Genomic DNA, 17,486 nt, shown 5'->3' with positions numbered 1-17,486 from the left:
ATTCATCTACAGCCATTTCTTCTCTACAGGATCCTAAAGCACACATTACTTTGAAGGTAGGGGACGGGGGATCTGATGTCACACACTGCACAGCATAGAGCAAAAATCCGAGTGTAACTTGAGACCTGAATGGAGGGAATGGACAAAACCTTCCTAACCACAGTCTCATGGAGAAACATGCACAGCTGAGGAAGTCAATCACCTGCTGTGTGCTGTGGGAAGCAGGTGCATCTCCTGGATTCTCTGGTGTGGTTACAAACTGTCAGAAGTGGCTCATGCAGATAGCAGAGGAATGAGAGAGCAGACGGGATCTACACCAGGTTCTTTTGATCAAGGCAAATACACACTATAAAAAGATATGTTTTGTTTATGTTTCATTTCACAGGATTACAACAACTATATTATATCAATCCTTACCAATTCTTAGATGTGGTGGCTGCATTCGTTTTCTTTTTTGCCTTGGTGATCCAAACAATAAGTCTGTTGCTTTTTAACTTCCTTTATCAGACTAAGCTATCCAGCAAAAGTGGCACTTAGTAGGCTGAGACAAACCATGTAACACTGACAGGGGTCCCTAAAAAACTGTAGCTGTAACTGTTTAAAATGCATTAAACTTTTAGGCTTCTTTCACACGGTCCGCCTCCGCAGGCGGATCCGTGTTGCTCAGCGGGGATCGATCCGCGATCCCCGCTGAGCCGGGCAGATGACAGCTCGGTCTCCGCTTGCAGAGCGGAGAGGGAGGTGTCTCAGCACCCGCTGCCCTCTATGGGGGATCGGAGGAGAGCGGACCGCTTGTCCGCTCTCATCAGATCCGCTTCGCTCCGATTACTGAACGGATGGAAAAATAGGGTTTCCATCCGTCCAGATTTCAGCACAGGATCGGATGATGATGGCAGCGGGTGTCAACGGAGGTGACCTCCGCTGACACCCGCTGCCCCATAGAGCTGCATGGAGAATCCGATCAGATCTGCCTTAAAAACTGACAGGCGGATCTGATCGGACCGCCCGTGTGAAAGAGCCCTAAATCTGCTAGTGCATCTAACACTACCCTCTCCCCAGGCTGACCTCTAAGAGTGGCTCTGTTGTCCCTGTATCCAGAGTGAAAACACCCTAAAAGTGGCCATTTAATTAAACTCATTCAGCATGGACCAGCTGAATATTGATCAGTGTGTGCCTGCTCAACAGAAGCTAATAGTTTGATCAACTTTTCGTGCAGAGACAGGCTAGAAAACTGTGGCTGCAGCCACCAATCAGTGTATTCTGACAGCAGCAGGAGCATAGTGGTCATTGTAGGGAGTTCCTTTCATTCAACTTATTTGTGTGGATAGAGAAATATGTTAGTTTTGGCTGAATAAAAAAAAGAAAAAAATAGCTGACATCACATTTAAAGCTAGTGCCTTCAAAAAGTATTCATACCCCTTGAAATGTTCGACATTTTGTCAACACTCCTAATTAATACATTTCCAGGACAGTTTGTTCTGTTGAAAAACAACAGGCTTGCAAGCCAGATCACCAGGTGAAAATAGAAGAGCAGATCAAAAGCCTAAAAAAGAAAACAAATGCAGACATCACATCTGGGGTTTAACGCCACTTTATTCACCAGCAGGCTTTCTTTATAATGATTTTTCAAAATAACAAACACAGTAATATAGAGGTTGGATAATAGGGTTAGTGTGATGTAACACTTCTGGCAGTTAAACAGTACATATTTATAGAGGTCAATATACATTCACAGGCCACTTTATAAGGTACACCTGTTCAACTGCTTGGTAACACAAATGTCCGCCGGGACCCGCACAATCGTCAGTTTAATTAATGCAGCACCGTATCGCAAAAAATTACCTGGTCATGAAGGGGGGTAAAACTTCCAGAGCTGAAGTGGTTAAACACCACAGCTTACCTGAGTAATGTTGCTGGCCATGTCCATCCCTTTATGACTACAGTGTACCCATCTTCTGATGGCTACTTCCAGCAGGATAATGCACCATGTCACAAAGCTCAAATCATCTCACCACTGGTTTCGTGAACAGGACAATGAGATCACTGTACTCCAATGTCCTCCACAGTCATCAGATCTCAATCCAATAGAGCACCTTTGGGATGTGGTGGAACGGGAGATTCATATCATGGATGTGCAGCTAACAAATCTGCAGCAATTGTGTGACACTATCATGTCAATGTGGACCAAAATCTATGAGGAAGTTTCCAACACCTTGTTGAATCTATGTCACGAAGAATTAAGGCAGTTCTAAAGGCAAAAGGGGGTCCAACCCAGTAGTAGCAAGGTGTATCTAATAAAGTGGGCGGTGAGTGTACATCAGATGAAAAACAGGGACAACCAAGAAGAAAATATGACCTGATGTTTAGTAAAGTTGGCCATGGAAAACTTGAATTTTAACTAATTACTGCTGAATTGGCTGAAATTCCATCCATGCCCGACCCAGCTTGCTAAAGGTCAAAGTAGAAGTTCAGGCAAAACCTGCTCTCTGCCACATTCTAAACCTATCCTATCTAACCCTATAAAGCAAAAATCGCAATACTTACCTATTCTGCAGCCAATCTGGTCAGGTTCCAGCATCAGCTGTCAGTGGCGGCTTCAGTAAGGAGGTGGGTGCAGGAGAGGAAGCCGCATAGTAACTCTATGGGTGATGTCACTTCCCTGCCATTTCACAGCCTTTGTCGGTCCTCTTCTGCACACAGCTTGCGCCGCTGGAGACAGGACCGGATGCCGAATAGGTAAGTACAGCAATTTTCGCTTTACAGGGTTAGATCGATTAGGTTATAATGTGGCAGAGAGCAGGTTTAGTGTTACTTAGTGTTTGCCTGGACTTGCACTTTAATTAAAAGAGAAGTATGGCTTTACATTTTTTCCAGTATTATACTTACCTAGGTGTATGCAGCATCAGTTCCCCGACGCCTCTATACTGAGAACCGAGTGATCTAACACCGCAGATCGCTCGGTTCTCACAGCTCCGTGAGCAAAGAGCTGCTGTCAGTCAGCAGCTCTCTTCTCAGCCCCCTCCTCGCTCACTGGAGCGCTCAGCCTCTCAGTGGCTTGCTGAGAGGCTGAGCCGGATGTCGGTCCAGGCATCTGGTGGATCCTGACTTCCATTGTTGTGACTGGATCAACCTCTAGGACATCAGCAGAGAGTGGACTTCAGCCCGCTCTCTGCTAAAAACGGTTTACAGGAATGCATAACAAACTGCACTTCTATGATCCATAGGAGTTGTACAGCCAAACGGGCTACCTGTACATCAGCTTGAAAAAGTGGTTGTAGAGGGGTGATGCCTGCAGCTAGAGACATCACCCTGGTACCAATTTTTAGAGCCGGCGGGCGGCTTTCTGGAGATAACAACCGATGTGGCTCAGCAGCCGCTCAGCCTTTACTCCAGAGAGCAGGAGGGGACACCCCCCCTCCCGTCGCCTTCCGCCACTCTGCCCGGGTCTCCTGTCCAACCGGGACACCAGAGCAACCAGCTGGCACGTCCGCCGACTGGTTAGAGTCCGGAATGAAGCCGGATTCAGCTTCGATCGGGTCTCCGATTATGTAGCGACGTCACAATGTCACTTCCGGTTTACTCGGCTGCCAATGGCACCGATTAAAAAAAACTGTCGGTATTCAAAAATGCTGATTTTGGCATTTTGAATACTTTAAAGTGCAGTGGAGGGGTCTATTAAACCTCTAGATCCCTCCATAAAGAGTACCAGTCACTGCCTATTACTGTCACAGGGGAAGTTTGCATTCCTTGTGAGTCGTGACAGCAATAAAAGTGATCAGATTTTTTTTTTTTAAACACTGTTAAAAATAAAATAAATAGGAAAAAAAGAAAAAAATGTTAAGCGCCCCCGTGAGCTTGCGCACTAAAGAAAACACATACGTAAGTCGCGCCTGCAAATGTAAACGGTGTTCAAACCACACATTTGAGATATTGACGCGATAGCCAGAGCGAGAGCAATCGTTTTAGCAAAAGATCTCCTCTGTAACTCTAAACTGGTAAACGTTAAAAATCTTTAAATCGTCGCCTAAGTATCATAGTTTGTCGCCATTCCAAGAGTGTGCGCAATTTTAAACTGTAACATTTTAGCTATCTATTTCCTCGACGTGACAATCTTTTACAATATACAAAAAAAACAAAAAAATTGGGCTAACTTTACTGTTTAGTTTTTTTTAAATTCAGTGAAATGTATTTTTTCTCAAAAAAATTGCATTTGAAAGACCACCAGTTTATTCTCCAGAGTCTTTGCTAAAAAAAAATATATACAGCTGCAAGAAAAAGTATGTGAACGATATGGAAATTATATGGATTTCTGCACAAATTGGTCATAAAATGTGATCTGATCATCATCACCTAAGTCACAACAATAGACAATCACAGTCTGCTTAAACTAATAACACAAAAAGAATGAAATTTTGCCATGTTTTTATTGAACACACCATGTAAACATTCACAGTGCCGGTGGAAAAAGTATGTGAACCCTCGGATTTAATAACTGGTTGAACCTCCTTTGGCAACAATAACTTCAACCAAACGTTTCCTGTAGTTGCAGATCAGACGTGCACAACGGTCAGGAGTAATTCTTTACCATTCCTCTTTACAGGACTGTTTCAGTTCAGCAATATTCTTGGGATGTCTGGTGTGAATCGCTTTCTTGAAGTCATGCCACAGCATCTCAATCGGGTTGAGGTCAGGACTATGACTGGGCCACATAAGAAGGCGTATTTTCTTCTGTTTAAGCCATTCTGTTGTTGATTTACTTCTATGCTTTGGGTCATTGTCCTGTTGCAACACCCATCTTCTGTTGAACTTGAGCTGGTAGACAGATGGCCTTAAGTTCTCCTGCAAAATGTCTTGATAAACTTGGGAATTAATTTTTCCTTTGATGATAGCAATCCGTACAGGCCCTGACGCAGCAAAGCAGCCCCAAACCATGATGCCCCACCACCATACTTCACAGTTGGGATGAGGTTTTGATGTTGGTGTACTGTGCCTCTTTTTTGCCACACATAGTGTTGTGTGTTTCTTCCAAACAACTCAACTTTGGTTTCATCTGTCCACAGAATATTTTGCCAGTACTGCTGTGGAACATCCGGGTGCTCTTGTGCAAACTGTAAACGTGCAGCAATGTTTTGTTTGGATAGCAGTGGCTTCCTCTGTGGTATCCTCAAATGAAATCCATTCTTGTTTAGTGTTTTACGTATTGTAGATTCACTAACAGGGATGTTAGCATTTGCCAGTGACTTTTGTAAGTCTTTAGCTGACACTCAGTCAGTCTGTGCTGTGCTCTTGCAGTCATCTTTACAGGACGGCCACTCCTAGGGAGAGTAGCAGCAGTGCTGAACTTTCTCCATTTATAGACAATTTGTCTTACCATGTACTGATGAAAAGCAAGGCTTTTGGAGATAATTTTATAACCCTTTCCAGCTTTATGCAAGTCAACAATTCTTAATCATAGGTCTTCTGAGAGCTCTTTTGTGTGAGGCATCATTCACATCAGGCAATGCTTCTTGTGAAAAGCAAACCCAGAACTGGTGTGTGTTTTTTATAGGGCAGGGCAGCTGTAACCAACACCTCCAATCTCATTTTATTGATTGGACTCCAGTTGGCTGACATCTCACTCCAATTAGCTCTTGGAGATGTCATTAGTCTAGGGCAGGGGTGTCAAACTCAACTTTATTGAGGGCCGCCTCAGCATTATGATTGCCCTCAAAGGGCCGGTTGGATCTGTAATACTAGATGTCTAGAGTATACCAACCCCCTTACATCAGATATCAAGAGTCCCCCCCACCCTCCCTTACAACAAAGTGCACCCCCTTACCTTGTGTCGCTGCTGGGAGGACCCTGGGGGCAGAGCTGGGAAGCAGAAAATGGAGGGTCTGGAGAGTCCCAAAAGAGGGGCGGAGTTCTGCTGCAGCTCTGGGAGAGGTGCGAGGGCCAGATTCAGCCCACGGGCCTTGTGTTTGACACATGTGCTAGGGGTTCACATACTTTTTCCACCTGCACTGTGAATGTTTACATGGTGTGTTCAATAAAAACATGGCAACATTTCATTCTTTGTGTGTTATTAGTTTAAGCAGACTGTGATTGTCTATTGCTGTGACTTAGATGATGATCAGATCACATTTTATAACCAATTTGTGCAGAAATACATATTATTCCAAAGGGTTCACATACTTTTTCTTGCAGCTGTATATATTGTTTGGGTCTTCTAAGTAATTTTCTAGCAAAACTAAAATACTTATTTTAACTTGTAAACAACATGTTTTAGAAATAGGCTTGATTCTTAAGGCCCTGTTCACACCTGAGCGTTTCTCAGCTTGTAAAACGCTCATCCCTAAAGTCTCAAAATGCCCAACAAGCAAAAATCCTAGTCATTTCAATGGCCCCAGTTCACATACGAGCGTTTTGTCCCCTGAAGCAAAACGCCTGAAGCTCAAAAAAGTACCAGCTTCTTTTTTGGCAAATTACAAGCGTTTTTGTTAGATGTCAATGCCTGCCTCCAAACAACTGCAAAAAAACACCTGAAAAGCCAAAAAAAATGCCTGAAAATGATACGCTCAGGTGTGAATGGAATCTAAATGGTTAAAAATCTGACTGAGCTGCGTGGAGTTACTGGTTGAACAGTGACTACATTAGATCCAGTCGCTGATCAGTGGCAGCACTATATAAACATACCTCCAACTTTCTGAGATGGGAATGAGGGACACCTATAAGCAAAAGTATGTATTCATAGGACACACCCCCTTCTACGCCCCCTTACATGGAGAATTAATATGCAAAAACTGATTGGTTAAACCCACAAGTGCTTTCTTTTTTAACCACTACTATTCCTTTATACTTTTGAAATGTACAAATGCGACAATTTAGAAATTGGATGAATGCTAGCTAGAATGCATTGCATATTAGCTCATTATGAAATACTTACCTAAAAACGAAGCCCCCGCAGTGTCGACCGCTCAGCAACAGGGTGGCCGACATGTCCGGCCGTCCTGCTTCCTTGTTCGCTTCCTCCGGCCATCTGATTGGCCGGAGGCGCGATTACATTACTCCCGCGCGTGCGCGCGGGAGCCTGCCGGTCACGGCATAGGTTTCTGAAGGAACGGCACACGTGACGTCATCGGCTGCATGCACTGTAAATATCTCCTAAACGGTGCATGTTTAGGAGATATTTATAGCACCTATAGGTAAGCCTTAACCACATAACGACCGCTCACATTGTTGCTACTGCGGCAATGTGGCTCGTTATCGTCCAACGACGTAGACCTACGTCGCTGGACTCCTCCCCTTGTGGGGGGCACGCGTGAGCCGCCGGAGGCTCGCTCCCGCTGTGTTCAGTCACAGCGGGAGTCGGGCCAGAGGAGGAGCAGCGGCGATCACGGCTGCTCTTCCCAGATCATCGGGGATCTAGTGTGGAGATCCGCCCGCTTGTGTAAACAAAGCGGGCGGATCTCCTAAGTGACAGGCAGGGTCAGATTGCAGGGTTCAGCATAGCTGAACCTGCGATCTGTCCCTGTGTCACTCAGTCACCTCCCCCCACACACGTCAGTAAGCACCAGGCATACATTAACCCCTCCCTCTCCAATAAAATTAACCCCTTCCCTGCCAGTGTCATTTTTACAGTAACAGTGCATATTTATAGCACTGATTACTGTAGTAATGTCACTGGTACCCCCAAAAGTGTCAAAAATGTCAGTCAGGGGTCCGATCTGTCCGCTGCAATGTCACAGTCCCGCAAAAAAAAAAAAAAAAAACAGCAGATTGCCGCCATTACTCGTTAAAAAAACACCAAAAATGACAGAAATCTTTCCCTTAGTTAGTAAACGCAATAACTTTTGCGCAAACCAATCAAAATACGCTTATTGCGATTTTTTTTACCAGAAATATGTAGCAGAAAACAAATTGGCCAAAAATTATAAATTTTGATTTTTACATTTTTTTGGGGGGAATTTCATATAAAAAATATTATTTTTTCAAAATTTTCGCTCTTTTTTTGTTTATAGCGCAAAAAGTAAAAATCGCACAGGTGATCAAATACCACCAAAAGAAAGCTCTGTTTGTGGGGAAAAAAAGGACGTAAATCTCGTTTGGGTACGGCGTTGCATGACCGCGCATTTGTCAGTTAAAGTCACGCAGTGCCGAATCGCAAAAAGTGGCCCAGACGTAAGACAGCAAAATCCTCCGGTGGTAAAGTGGTTAATATAGGCAAGTGTCAAAAACTTGGGTTTACAACCTCTTTAAATGAAAAAACAAAGTGTCTCGCTATGTACAGCTAGTTTATAGGAGGCAAAGTACCTTCAAATGGGAGGACAGTTGGTAGTTATGTCCTCATTTCAGCCTGCCATGTTTACATACAGAAGGAGGGTGAGCTCTCAGAGATATCAGTCCTCCCCCAGTGTAAACTGCAGATGTTCAGTATCACTAAACGCCTCACAGTCCCTTCACATCACTGGAGCTCACTCACCCTCCTCTCAAGCCGCTCTCCAGTCAGCTGGCAGCGCGCTCAAATGACGTCACGGCGCCTATGGGTTACCTGCGTAGTCCAGGCCAGACCCTTGGCGCCCGCATGCGCAGTGAGGTGTCACGTCCAGGCCGGTAAACAAGGAATGAGGCGGCAGCAGGCTCGGAGCGGTCGGCAGCCTGTACACAGCTGTGCCTAGGTGATAAGACGGGGTCACTATGAACCTGGCCAGTCAGAACGTGGAGGCCGGAGCGGCTCAGCTCCTATTCGCCAACTTCAACCAGGACAACACGTACGTGAGTGTAGGGAACCTTCCTGCTTAAGTAGCTGTGCATTGTGTATCATGCTATAGGGAAATATAAACCAGTTATAAAATGGGGGAGGAGCCAGCTGGTAGGTGAGCAGAGTGGAACTCTGTGGGAGGCAGTAGTGAGGGTGCTGTACACATGTGTCCTGATGGTGGAGGGTGTACATGGACACTTCATAGTCTGATCAGCTGGCGATACTGGATCTTGTAGTTCTCCTCCAATGGCGAGCAGTCCTGGTACAACATTAAACATCCATGGTGGTCCTGTGCATTGTCTGCTAGCTGGACAGATGGAAGTTGTCTATTGTGCCTTCTCTGGATCAGATGTGTTGTGTCCCAATGTGAAATGGCTTCTGTTTTTACAGGCTCGCATGCTCCTCTGAAAAGTGATCCACACTGATCTCTTTAGAGAGGTGTTTGGGGGGCAGTGAGTGGGTTGAATGGATTGCGGTAGAGCCCATCAGATGCTACAGGAGTTTAATTCCTGTCACTGTCTCTGCATGTGTTCACCCCTGGCCACTGGGTGTGCAGATTAAAGTATAACAAAAGCTAAACTTTTTTTTAGTTTTGAATAGAGTGGAGAGGGATTAGAATGCTTGGCAGTCTTTATTGCTGTCTGTGCCCCTGTTCTGTCAGAATACCATACCCTATCAGAATTCCATACCTCCGCCATTTCTGGTTGCGGATCAGCTGTGGGTTCGTCATGAATCAGCTGTAGCCGCGTCACAAGGCATATTGCGCATGCGCAGAATAGGTAGGGCATTTTGATAACATCGGTAAGGGTCAGGCAAAAGTCCTAGTGTGCATGCGCACCAACGGGTCGCGCAGCGGGATCTCTGATAACAAACATCCATCCGATCTCCATGGCCCACACTGCGCTGACCCGACACTACGGCAAACCGACAATCCGATCTCCATGCCCCACACTGCGCCAACCCGACAATGAGACAGTGGGCGTGCGCGTGTGGGTAGGGAATAGGATTGTCCCATTGTCGGCTCAGGGCAGTGTATGCCATGGAGATCGGATGGATGTTTGTTATAAGAGATGCCGCTACCCGATCCGTTGGTGCGAATGCGCTCGCTCATGCGCAGTAGGACTTTTGCCTCACCCCCTTACGATGTTATCAAAATTCCCTACCTATTCTGCACATGCGCAGTATGACTTGTGACGCGGCTACAGCTGATTCATGACGAGCCTGCACCGGAAATGACGTAGATAGGGAAATCTGATGGGGTAGGGTTTTCTGATAGAACACCCCCATTAAGGAGATTCACCCTCTGTGTGGGTCCTGTTTACCGTTATTATTGAAACTAAAGGAAAACCCCAAATTTCTTTTTCGTTCACTGATGGACACAGCTTCAAGTTTTCAGACCAATGGAGTTAGGGAGGGTTTTAACCCATATCAGATTTTTTTTTTTTCACCATCTGTGACCCATTGCAGAGATATACTTTCACTTCCTGTCCCACAGCCAGACAGGAAGTGAGAGGAAATCCTAGAAAATTAAGGGATTTTCTTAGGGGCCCCAGGTCACCAAAACTAGTGTCCCCATCGAAAGATTTCTATTACTTTTCTGAGGACAATCCAAAAACTGGATTTTTGTCTTACCGTAAAATCCTTTTCTCTGAGGTCCACTGATGGACACAGCTTCAAGTCTTTAGACCATTGGGCTTTATGCTGTCTCTCTTCAGGAGTAGGACTAGGCAGAAACATTTTGGTTATGCCCCTGGGGCAGTCCCAGGGGGTATATCATCTCTTTCTGCTATAGGACTCCATTTTTTTCTTCTTAGTCAGGAGTAAGGAGCTGGCTCTCTGCTGGGATCTGCGGTTCTGGTATTTTTTCCTTTTTAAATTGAACTTTATACTTTCCCTTTTTTTTTTTGTTTTTTGTTCCTGTGTGAACTACAATCAACAGCCGGGCTTGGCGACGCACTGGATATCCTATATCCTTACAGCCTGGCTTACAAGCGCGACCCAACTATTAGCTCCGCACTAGGTTGGCTGTGACATAGCCCCACTGGACGGGGGCTGGCCGGCGAGTGAAACACCAAGCAAGGTCGCATAGCCCTGGTCATGACAGCAGTCACGACCAGAGTTGCAGCGTACCTCAGGCCACAGAACCCCCATTCCAAGATGGGACTGCTGGGAGTTGTGCCTGCCTGGTGACAGTGGTATGGTGAGTAGTGTTCCCCCTCATTTCTTAAGGAATTGCTGGGGTGGTCGTGGCCCCTCCTGTGTCCTTCCTTCCCCTCATTTTCCCCCTTCTCCTTAGCGGGGCTCCCCCTGAGTAGATGCCCTCATCTGCTCCCCCCCCCCCCCCCCATGGCCCCTCTTGGGGGCATGGGTGTATTTGGGTAGGGGAGCTTGGATGGTGCTGGGACGGAGAAGCAGTGGGTGATGCCGCTGTTGGCCCTCTTTAGGGGGTATCTGTACCATGGATTCTGTATTCCTGGCTTCGGTGGCCATGTTTGTGTAGTCCAGCGGCCATGTTTTTTGTTTCCCCATAGAGTTTAACAGGCACCCATTTTCTTGTAGTCTGATGCAGGCTGGAACTGCAGGGGCCTCTAGTGTCAGGTCGGCATTTCCTTCCTCTTTCCAGCAGTGTGACAGATCGTTTTGGCGTTCTGCAGCTCGGGTGTTGAGTCTCTGGGGGTACACTATCCTTCCTCTGCTGCATACAGCGCCATGGGGTCTCTGATTATTGTAGTGCCCCGAGGGGGGGTCCTTCGTTTTTTTTTTTTTTTTTCTAAATTGTGCAGCGTAGCTCTGATTAACCCCTTTATGGTCATTTCACCACCCGATCCACTCCTGGAAGCTGCGGGACCCTCTGGGTCTCAGTCTGCCCTGGTGGCCATAAAGGCAGCCCTGCAGTCAGTAGTAGCCAGGTTAAATATGGCCCTGCAAAGGAGGCCCCCGCCTTCACCTGTATGCTCTGCCTCCTCAGTCTGAGGTTGATTTGGCTGCCTCGGACGAGAGTCTGCATTCACACATGCTGAGTTCTCTCATAGTGAGGATGAGTCCTTCTCCTCCTCATCCGCGCATGAAAAATCGCTGTTGGAGGCCCTAATTATGTAATTGCGGGAAACTTTAAAGTTGGAGGACTCAGCTGAATCGGTGACGCAGGTGTAGTTTGGCAGTTGCAAATCTTCTCAGGTGACTAAGGTGTTCCCCTTTCCTTCCTATTTTGATGAGATTGTCACTAGTCAGCGGGGTTATCCGAAATGCATCCATTAAAAAGGCAGAAAAAAACAGAGCTATAAAGGGCCAAACCATAATATGGTATTCACAAAATGGTATGTACATCAAGTTCTTCATTTAACTCCCGGGGAGCAAGAGCATCTAGGGTGTATATACAAAATGTTTCTCACATACAAAGTTTTGAGAAACGTTCTGCTTCTGACAGATCCTTAGAGATGGATTCAATAACACAGATTTGTAGGCCTTCAGTGGATTTCCCGTGGACTTCCAAAAATGTTGCGGGACACTGTGTAGGTCACATCTGCCTTTGATAAGATGGCGGTGTTTGCCAAATCTCTGTCTCACTGGTCTGATGGTGCGACCCACGTAAAGCAACTGGCATGGGCATTTTAAACAATATACTACATATTCAGTAGAACAATTCTAAAAGCCTTGTAGGGCATAGGAGAGAGAGAGGGGGGTGAGATAAGGGGGTGAGAGAAGGGTGATGAAAGAGAGAGAGAGGGGGGGGATGAGAGAGAGAGGGGGGTGGTGTGGGGTTTGTGAGCGAGAGGGGGGGTTGAGGGGAGGGCTGGAAGAGAGAGTGGCCTGTCTGTGGGTAGGTGTGTGTGATGCAAATACCTCTCGCCTGTTTTCATCCTCTGCGCCCTTGGTCAGCCTGTCTTCTTGTTGATGTCACAGCTGTGAGCGGAGAGAAGGTTGGAGAAGAAATGCAGGCTCTGGGAGATGCCAAGAATGCTGCACCCGCTGCTTCTCAGGTCAGGTTGGCGGTCTTCTCCTTCCTGGGCTCTCGGTTCTAGCCAGCTTCCTGGGCTGCCCACTCGCTGTGCGAAGACGCTGTTGCTGTCGGCACCGGATTGGCAAATTTAGCTCCGCTGCCCTGCACCCTGTTGCCACCAGACCGGCAGGACTCTCCATGACAAGGGGCTCAGCTTAGCAACTGCTTTGGGCCCCATGAGCACTACAAATCTTAAATCTTCCTCCGCTTTGAATTATAAGCAGGGGGCTCTAGCAACCAGTGGCCAGTAGAGTCTCAGGTGGAGGCGGGGGCAGCTTTTTTGCCGCCCCCTTGCAAAGTACCGACCTAGGCCGGAGCGTTGTCGGCTTAGGCCAGGATACAGTACTGCTTATCCAAAGTTTAAAACATATTTCCTGCGCTCAAGTGGTGTATGATGGGGGAATAGAAAATATATATATATATATATATAATAGTGCCTTGCGAAAGTATTCGGCCCCCTTAAACTTTTCGACCTTTTGCCACATTTCAGGCTTCAAACATAAAGATATAAAACTGTAATTTTTTGTGAATAATCAACAACAAGTGGGACACAATCATGAAGTGGAACGAAATTTATTGGATATTTCAAACTTTTTTAACAAATAAACTGAAAAATTGGGCGTGCAAAATTATTCAGCCCCCTTAAGTTAATACTTTGTAGCGCCACCTTTTGCTGTGATTACAGCTGTAAGTCGCTTGGGGTATGTCTCTATCAGTTTTGCACATCAAGAGACTGACATTTTTGCCCATTCCTCCTTGCGAAACAGCTCGAGCTCAGTGAGGTTGGATGGAGAGCGTTTGTGAACAGCAGTTTTCAGTTCTTTCCACAGATCTCGATTGGATTGAGGTCTGGACTTTGACTTGGCCATTCGAACACCTGGATATGTTTATTTGTGAACCATTCCATTGTAGATTTTGCTTAATGTTTTGGATCATTGTCTTGTTGGAAGATAAATCTCCGTCCCAGTCTCAGGTCTTTTGCAGACTCCATCAGGTTTTCTTCCAGAATGGTCCTGTATTTGGCTCCATCCATCTTCCCATCAATTTTAGCCATCTTCCCTGTCCCTGCTGAAGAAAAGCAGGCCCAAACCATGATGCTGCCACCACCACCATGTTTGACAGTGGGGATGGTGTGTTCAGGGTGATGAGCTGTGTTGCTTTTACGCCAAACATTGTTGCCAAAAAGTTTGATTTTTGGTTTCATCTGACCAGAGCACCTTCTTCCACATGTTTGGTGTGTCTCCCAGGTGGCTTGTGGCAAACTTTAAACTACACTTTTTATGGATATCTTTAAGAAATGGCTTTCTTCTTGCCACTCTTCCATAAAGGCCAGATTTGTGCAGTATACGACTGATTGTTGTCCTATGGACAGAGTCTCCCACCTCAGCTGTAGATCTCTGCAGTTCATCCAGAGTGATCATGGGCCTCTTGGCTGCATCTCTGATCAGTCTTCTCCTTGTATGAGCTGAAAGTTTAGAGGGACGGCCAGGTCTTTGTAGATTTGCAGCGGTCTGATACTCCCATTTCAATATTATCGCTTGCACAGTGCTCCTTGGGATGTTTAAAGCTTGGGAAATCTTTTTGTATCCAAATCCGGCTTTAAATTTCTCCACAACAGTATCTCGGACCTGCCTGGTGTGTTCCTTTTTCTTCATGATGCTCTCTGCGCTTTAAACGGACCTCCTGAGACTATCACAGTGCAGGTGCATTTATACGGAGACTTGATTACACACAGGTGGATTCTATTTTTCATCATTAGTCATTTAGGTCAACATTGGATCATTCAGAGATCCTCACTGAACTTCTGGAGAGAGTTTGCTGCACTGAAAGTAAAGGGGCTGAATAATTTTGCACACCCAATTTTTCAGTTTTTTATTTGTAACAAAGTCTAAAATATCCAATTATTTTCTTTCCGCTTCATGATTGTGTCCCACTTGTTGATTCTTCACAAAAAATTACAGTTTTATATCTTTTATGTTTGAAGCCTGAAATGGGGCAAAAGGTCACAAAGTTCAAGGGGACCGAATACTTTCGCAAGGCACTGTACATGTTCAGTGGTCTTTTGTTGGTATCACTTGTGGTCTTGCTGCCCCCTCAGGACCAAGGGTATCCAAACACACTAAAAGACAACAATAAGAGAAGGGCGCACAGACCTAGTGCATTACCACTAAAAAGGTTTATTAAAATTTTTAAAAAAATGTATATTATACTTACAAAACAATTGTAGATGGCAGTGGCACACATGTAAACATGATCAACACAAGATCTCCAAGGTAGCCAAGGCACTGCGCGGTGCTGGATAGCATGCAGATGTCCGCATGGATCTGCGAAGGCTAGGCTGACGCGTTTCGAAGGGCAAACCCTCTTCCTCAGAGCCAGAAAAGTGCTTGAGTACCGTTCATATCTGTGCAATCTTTAAAGTAGTCCCTGCACTACTTTCACCCAACATTGATGCGTTTTGAGGTCTATAGACCTTCAAGATTACAAAGGCATTTCTTCAGTCCAGTCAAAATCCCGTGACTTTTAGGTCGCACAAGGGCGAAAGGGACCTAAAGCTGAACAAATCCAATTGATTTAGGTACCTAAAAGGTACATTCCTGGAATGCCTGGATTGCTAGCTGCCACATGTGCTTGTTGCATTATCTAGGCTGTTAAGCCATCAAGTGGCTGGTGTCTTGACTCGCATCGTATGTGCAGCACCATGACGATTACAGATCAGACAGAAGCAGCTTCCTTTGCAGTAAAGGATAATGGGGTTAAATTCAGCTTTAAGGCTGTCAGCAGATTGGTCTACAATCTCGACTGTGCCTAAAAAGGCAAAAATGGGGAGCAACTGAGCATGTGCAAAGCTGCATGAGTCAGTGTATTACCGAATTTTACACAGAGACCCTTATTTTTAGTGTTTTTAGGGGCCAGCCTGAGGTGATCTACAAGGACTTATGCCTCGTACACACGCATCGATTATTGGCCGGGAATTTTCGGCCAACGTCCGATCGGCCAATTTTCGGCTTGTTAGTATGATGCTTTCGACAGCCGACTCCGACTTTTCGGCTGAAAAAAATCTGGTGTGCAGGCTATAAAATTTTTGTTGGCCGTCAACATAACGGCCGATTTTCGTGCAGTCAGTACAGATTTCGGCAGACAAAAATCTGATGAGCAAGACTGGGCATGCTCAGAGAAGAAAAAACACACGGAAAGTAAACCAGCACATGACATCACTTCTGAAGTTGATTTTTGTTGGCTGAGAAAATGTGTGCAGTCTAGAGCACATTTCAACCAACACAACAACACTGGACAAAAGACGGCCGATCGGTCGGCCAATAATCGTTGCGTGTGTACGAGGCTTTAGTTTTCTGACGGTCCTCCTTAACAGAACGTGGTGTAACAATCAGTATGAACTGGTTATCCTGTTACTGCTACAGACTCAAGCAGGGATCTACCCAACTCTACTCATACCAGTATCCCAACTAGCACCAGAGTCCTTGGGGGGGGGGGGGGACTCGGACTTAATACACAGGAAGAACACCTGACATTTGAATTCAAACGAGGAGACCATTTTATATTGCATATGCAAGAATGTACTGTATGATTATTCTTGCATATTGCTCATATGCGTAGTAACTGATTGGCAGTCTAGCAGTTTGTGTATTTCTTTCATTTGTGGTCAGAGAGCTTTCCTGGTCACCCCCTTTCTACACGGATGGTCAAGGGCGTAGTTTGTTAGTCCATGCTTTAAATAGCTATTTGGACACATCAGGAGTTGCAGTTGTAATTATGATCTAGGTATAATAGAATTCTACTATACTGTTTTTTGCTTCAGTCTCTATAGTCTTTACAGTAGTTCACTCTGAATCAGGTATGGGTGATCTCTTAGCTATTTTCAGACCCAAGCAGGGATGGAAAGCAGCGTCTTCATGGTTACAGTGCCTGATTTGGTTGCTCATTGGGTGGTCCCGGGGCCAATGACACTTACCAAACCAAGTGGCATCATAGCGATGGGTTTTTGTGGTAATTTTTTACGGTGGCATTCTGATCACCTCTGTGGGGGGTTTTTGGTCCCTATTGTCTCCAGTACGTCAATCATTATTCCAATGGCCCACAGAGTAATCAATTTCAGTAGGATTCCTAAAACTGATTTATTGGGAGTTCCCTGCTACTCTCTCACTGAACCTCTCAGTGGAGTAGATGCTGATCGGCATCTGCTGTGTAAAATCACAGCAAAGCCAGGCTGCTGGTGGCGGGCACGCACCCCTACTCGAAAGTGGCAGATTACATACTAGGTACGTCATCTGGCGCAGGAGAGCTGCCTTGTGCTGTATATCTAGGTTATACAGTTGGCTAAATTGCCATTTTGCGGAACTTCAGATCATTACCCCTTCAGTAGTACAATAAAATTATACCTCCTATTGTTCTCTCCACCCTGCATTTTTTAAGCTCGGCATCTGTGGCTGTCTTTTTGGGGATTTTTTTTCTGATTTTTGGTGCCTGCCCAACAACAATGGCTAAACCAGATATCGTGCATGTGTCTTGGAAATATCACGCGTGTCAGATCCCCTAAGATTTTGCATTTCATCTCTGGGAGCTTCCTGGAAAGCACTGGTGATTTCCTGGTAAGCTGGGGGACACTGTCTACCATACCAAGGGAAAAAAAGTGTAATTTTACATGAAGGCCCGGTTCACACCTATGCGTTTTATTTGGTGCTTTTTGCAGAAAAGCATTACAGTCCATTTAGGATGGTTTCCTAT

The 17,486-nt window shown here is 45.6% G+C and overlaps 1 protein-coding gene across 1 annotated transcript in view; it reads left to right on the top strand.

The window, feature by feature from the left end:
- Positions 1 to 8,541: 8,541 nt before the first annotated feature.
- Positions 8,542 to 17,486, top strand: part of WIPI2 (WD repeat domain, phosphoinositide interacting 2) — a 73,556-nt gene continuing 64,611 nt past the window's right edge. Inside the window, exon 1 of the mRNA XM_082260903.1 lies at positions 8,542 to 8,750. Within this exon, the coding sequence (XP_082117029.1) occupies positions 8,677 to 8,750 (74 nt within the window). The 5' untranslated portion in view covers positions 8,542 to 8,676. The remainder of the gene's footprint in view (positions 8,751 to 17,486) is intronic.

This window comes from Pelophylax lessonae (assembly GCF_965119305.1).
Source record: "Pelophylax lessonae genome assembly, chromosome: 6".
Lineage (NCBI taxonomy): Eukaryota > Metazoa > Chordata > Amphibia > Anura > Ranidae > Pelophylax > Pelophylax lessonae.
Note: the sequence above shows the minus strand (reverse complement) of the source record. Positions and strands in the feature narration are given on the sequence as shown.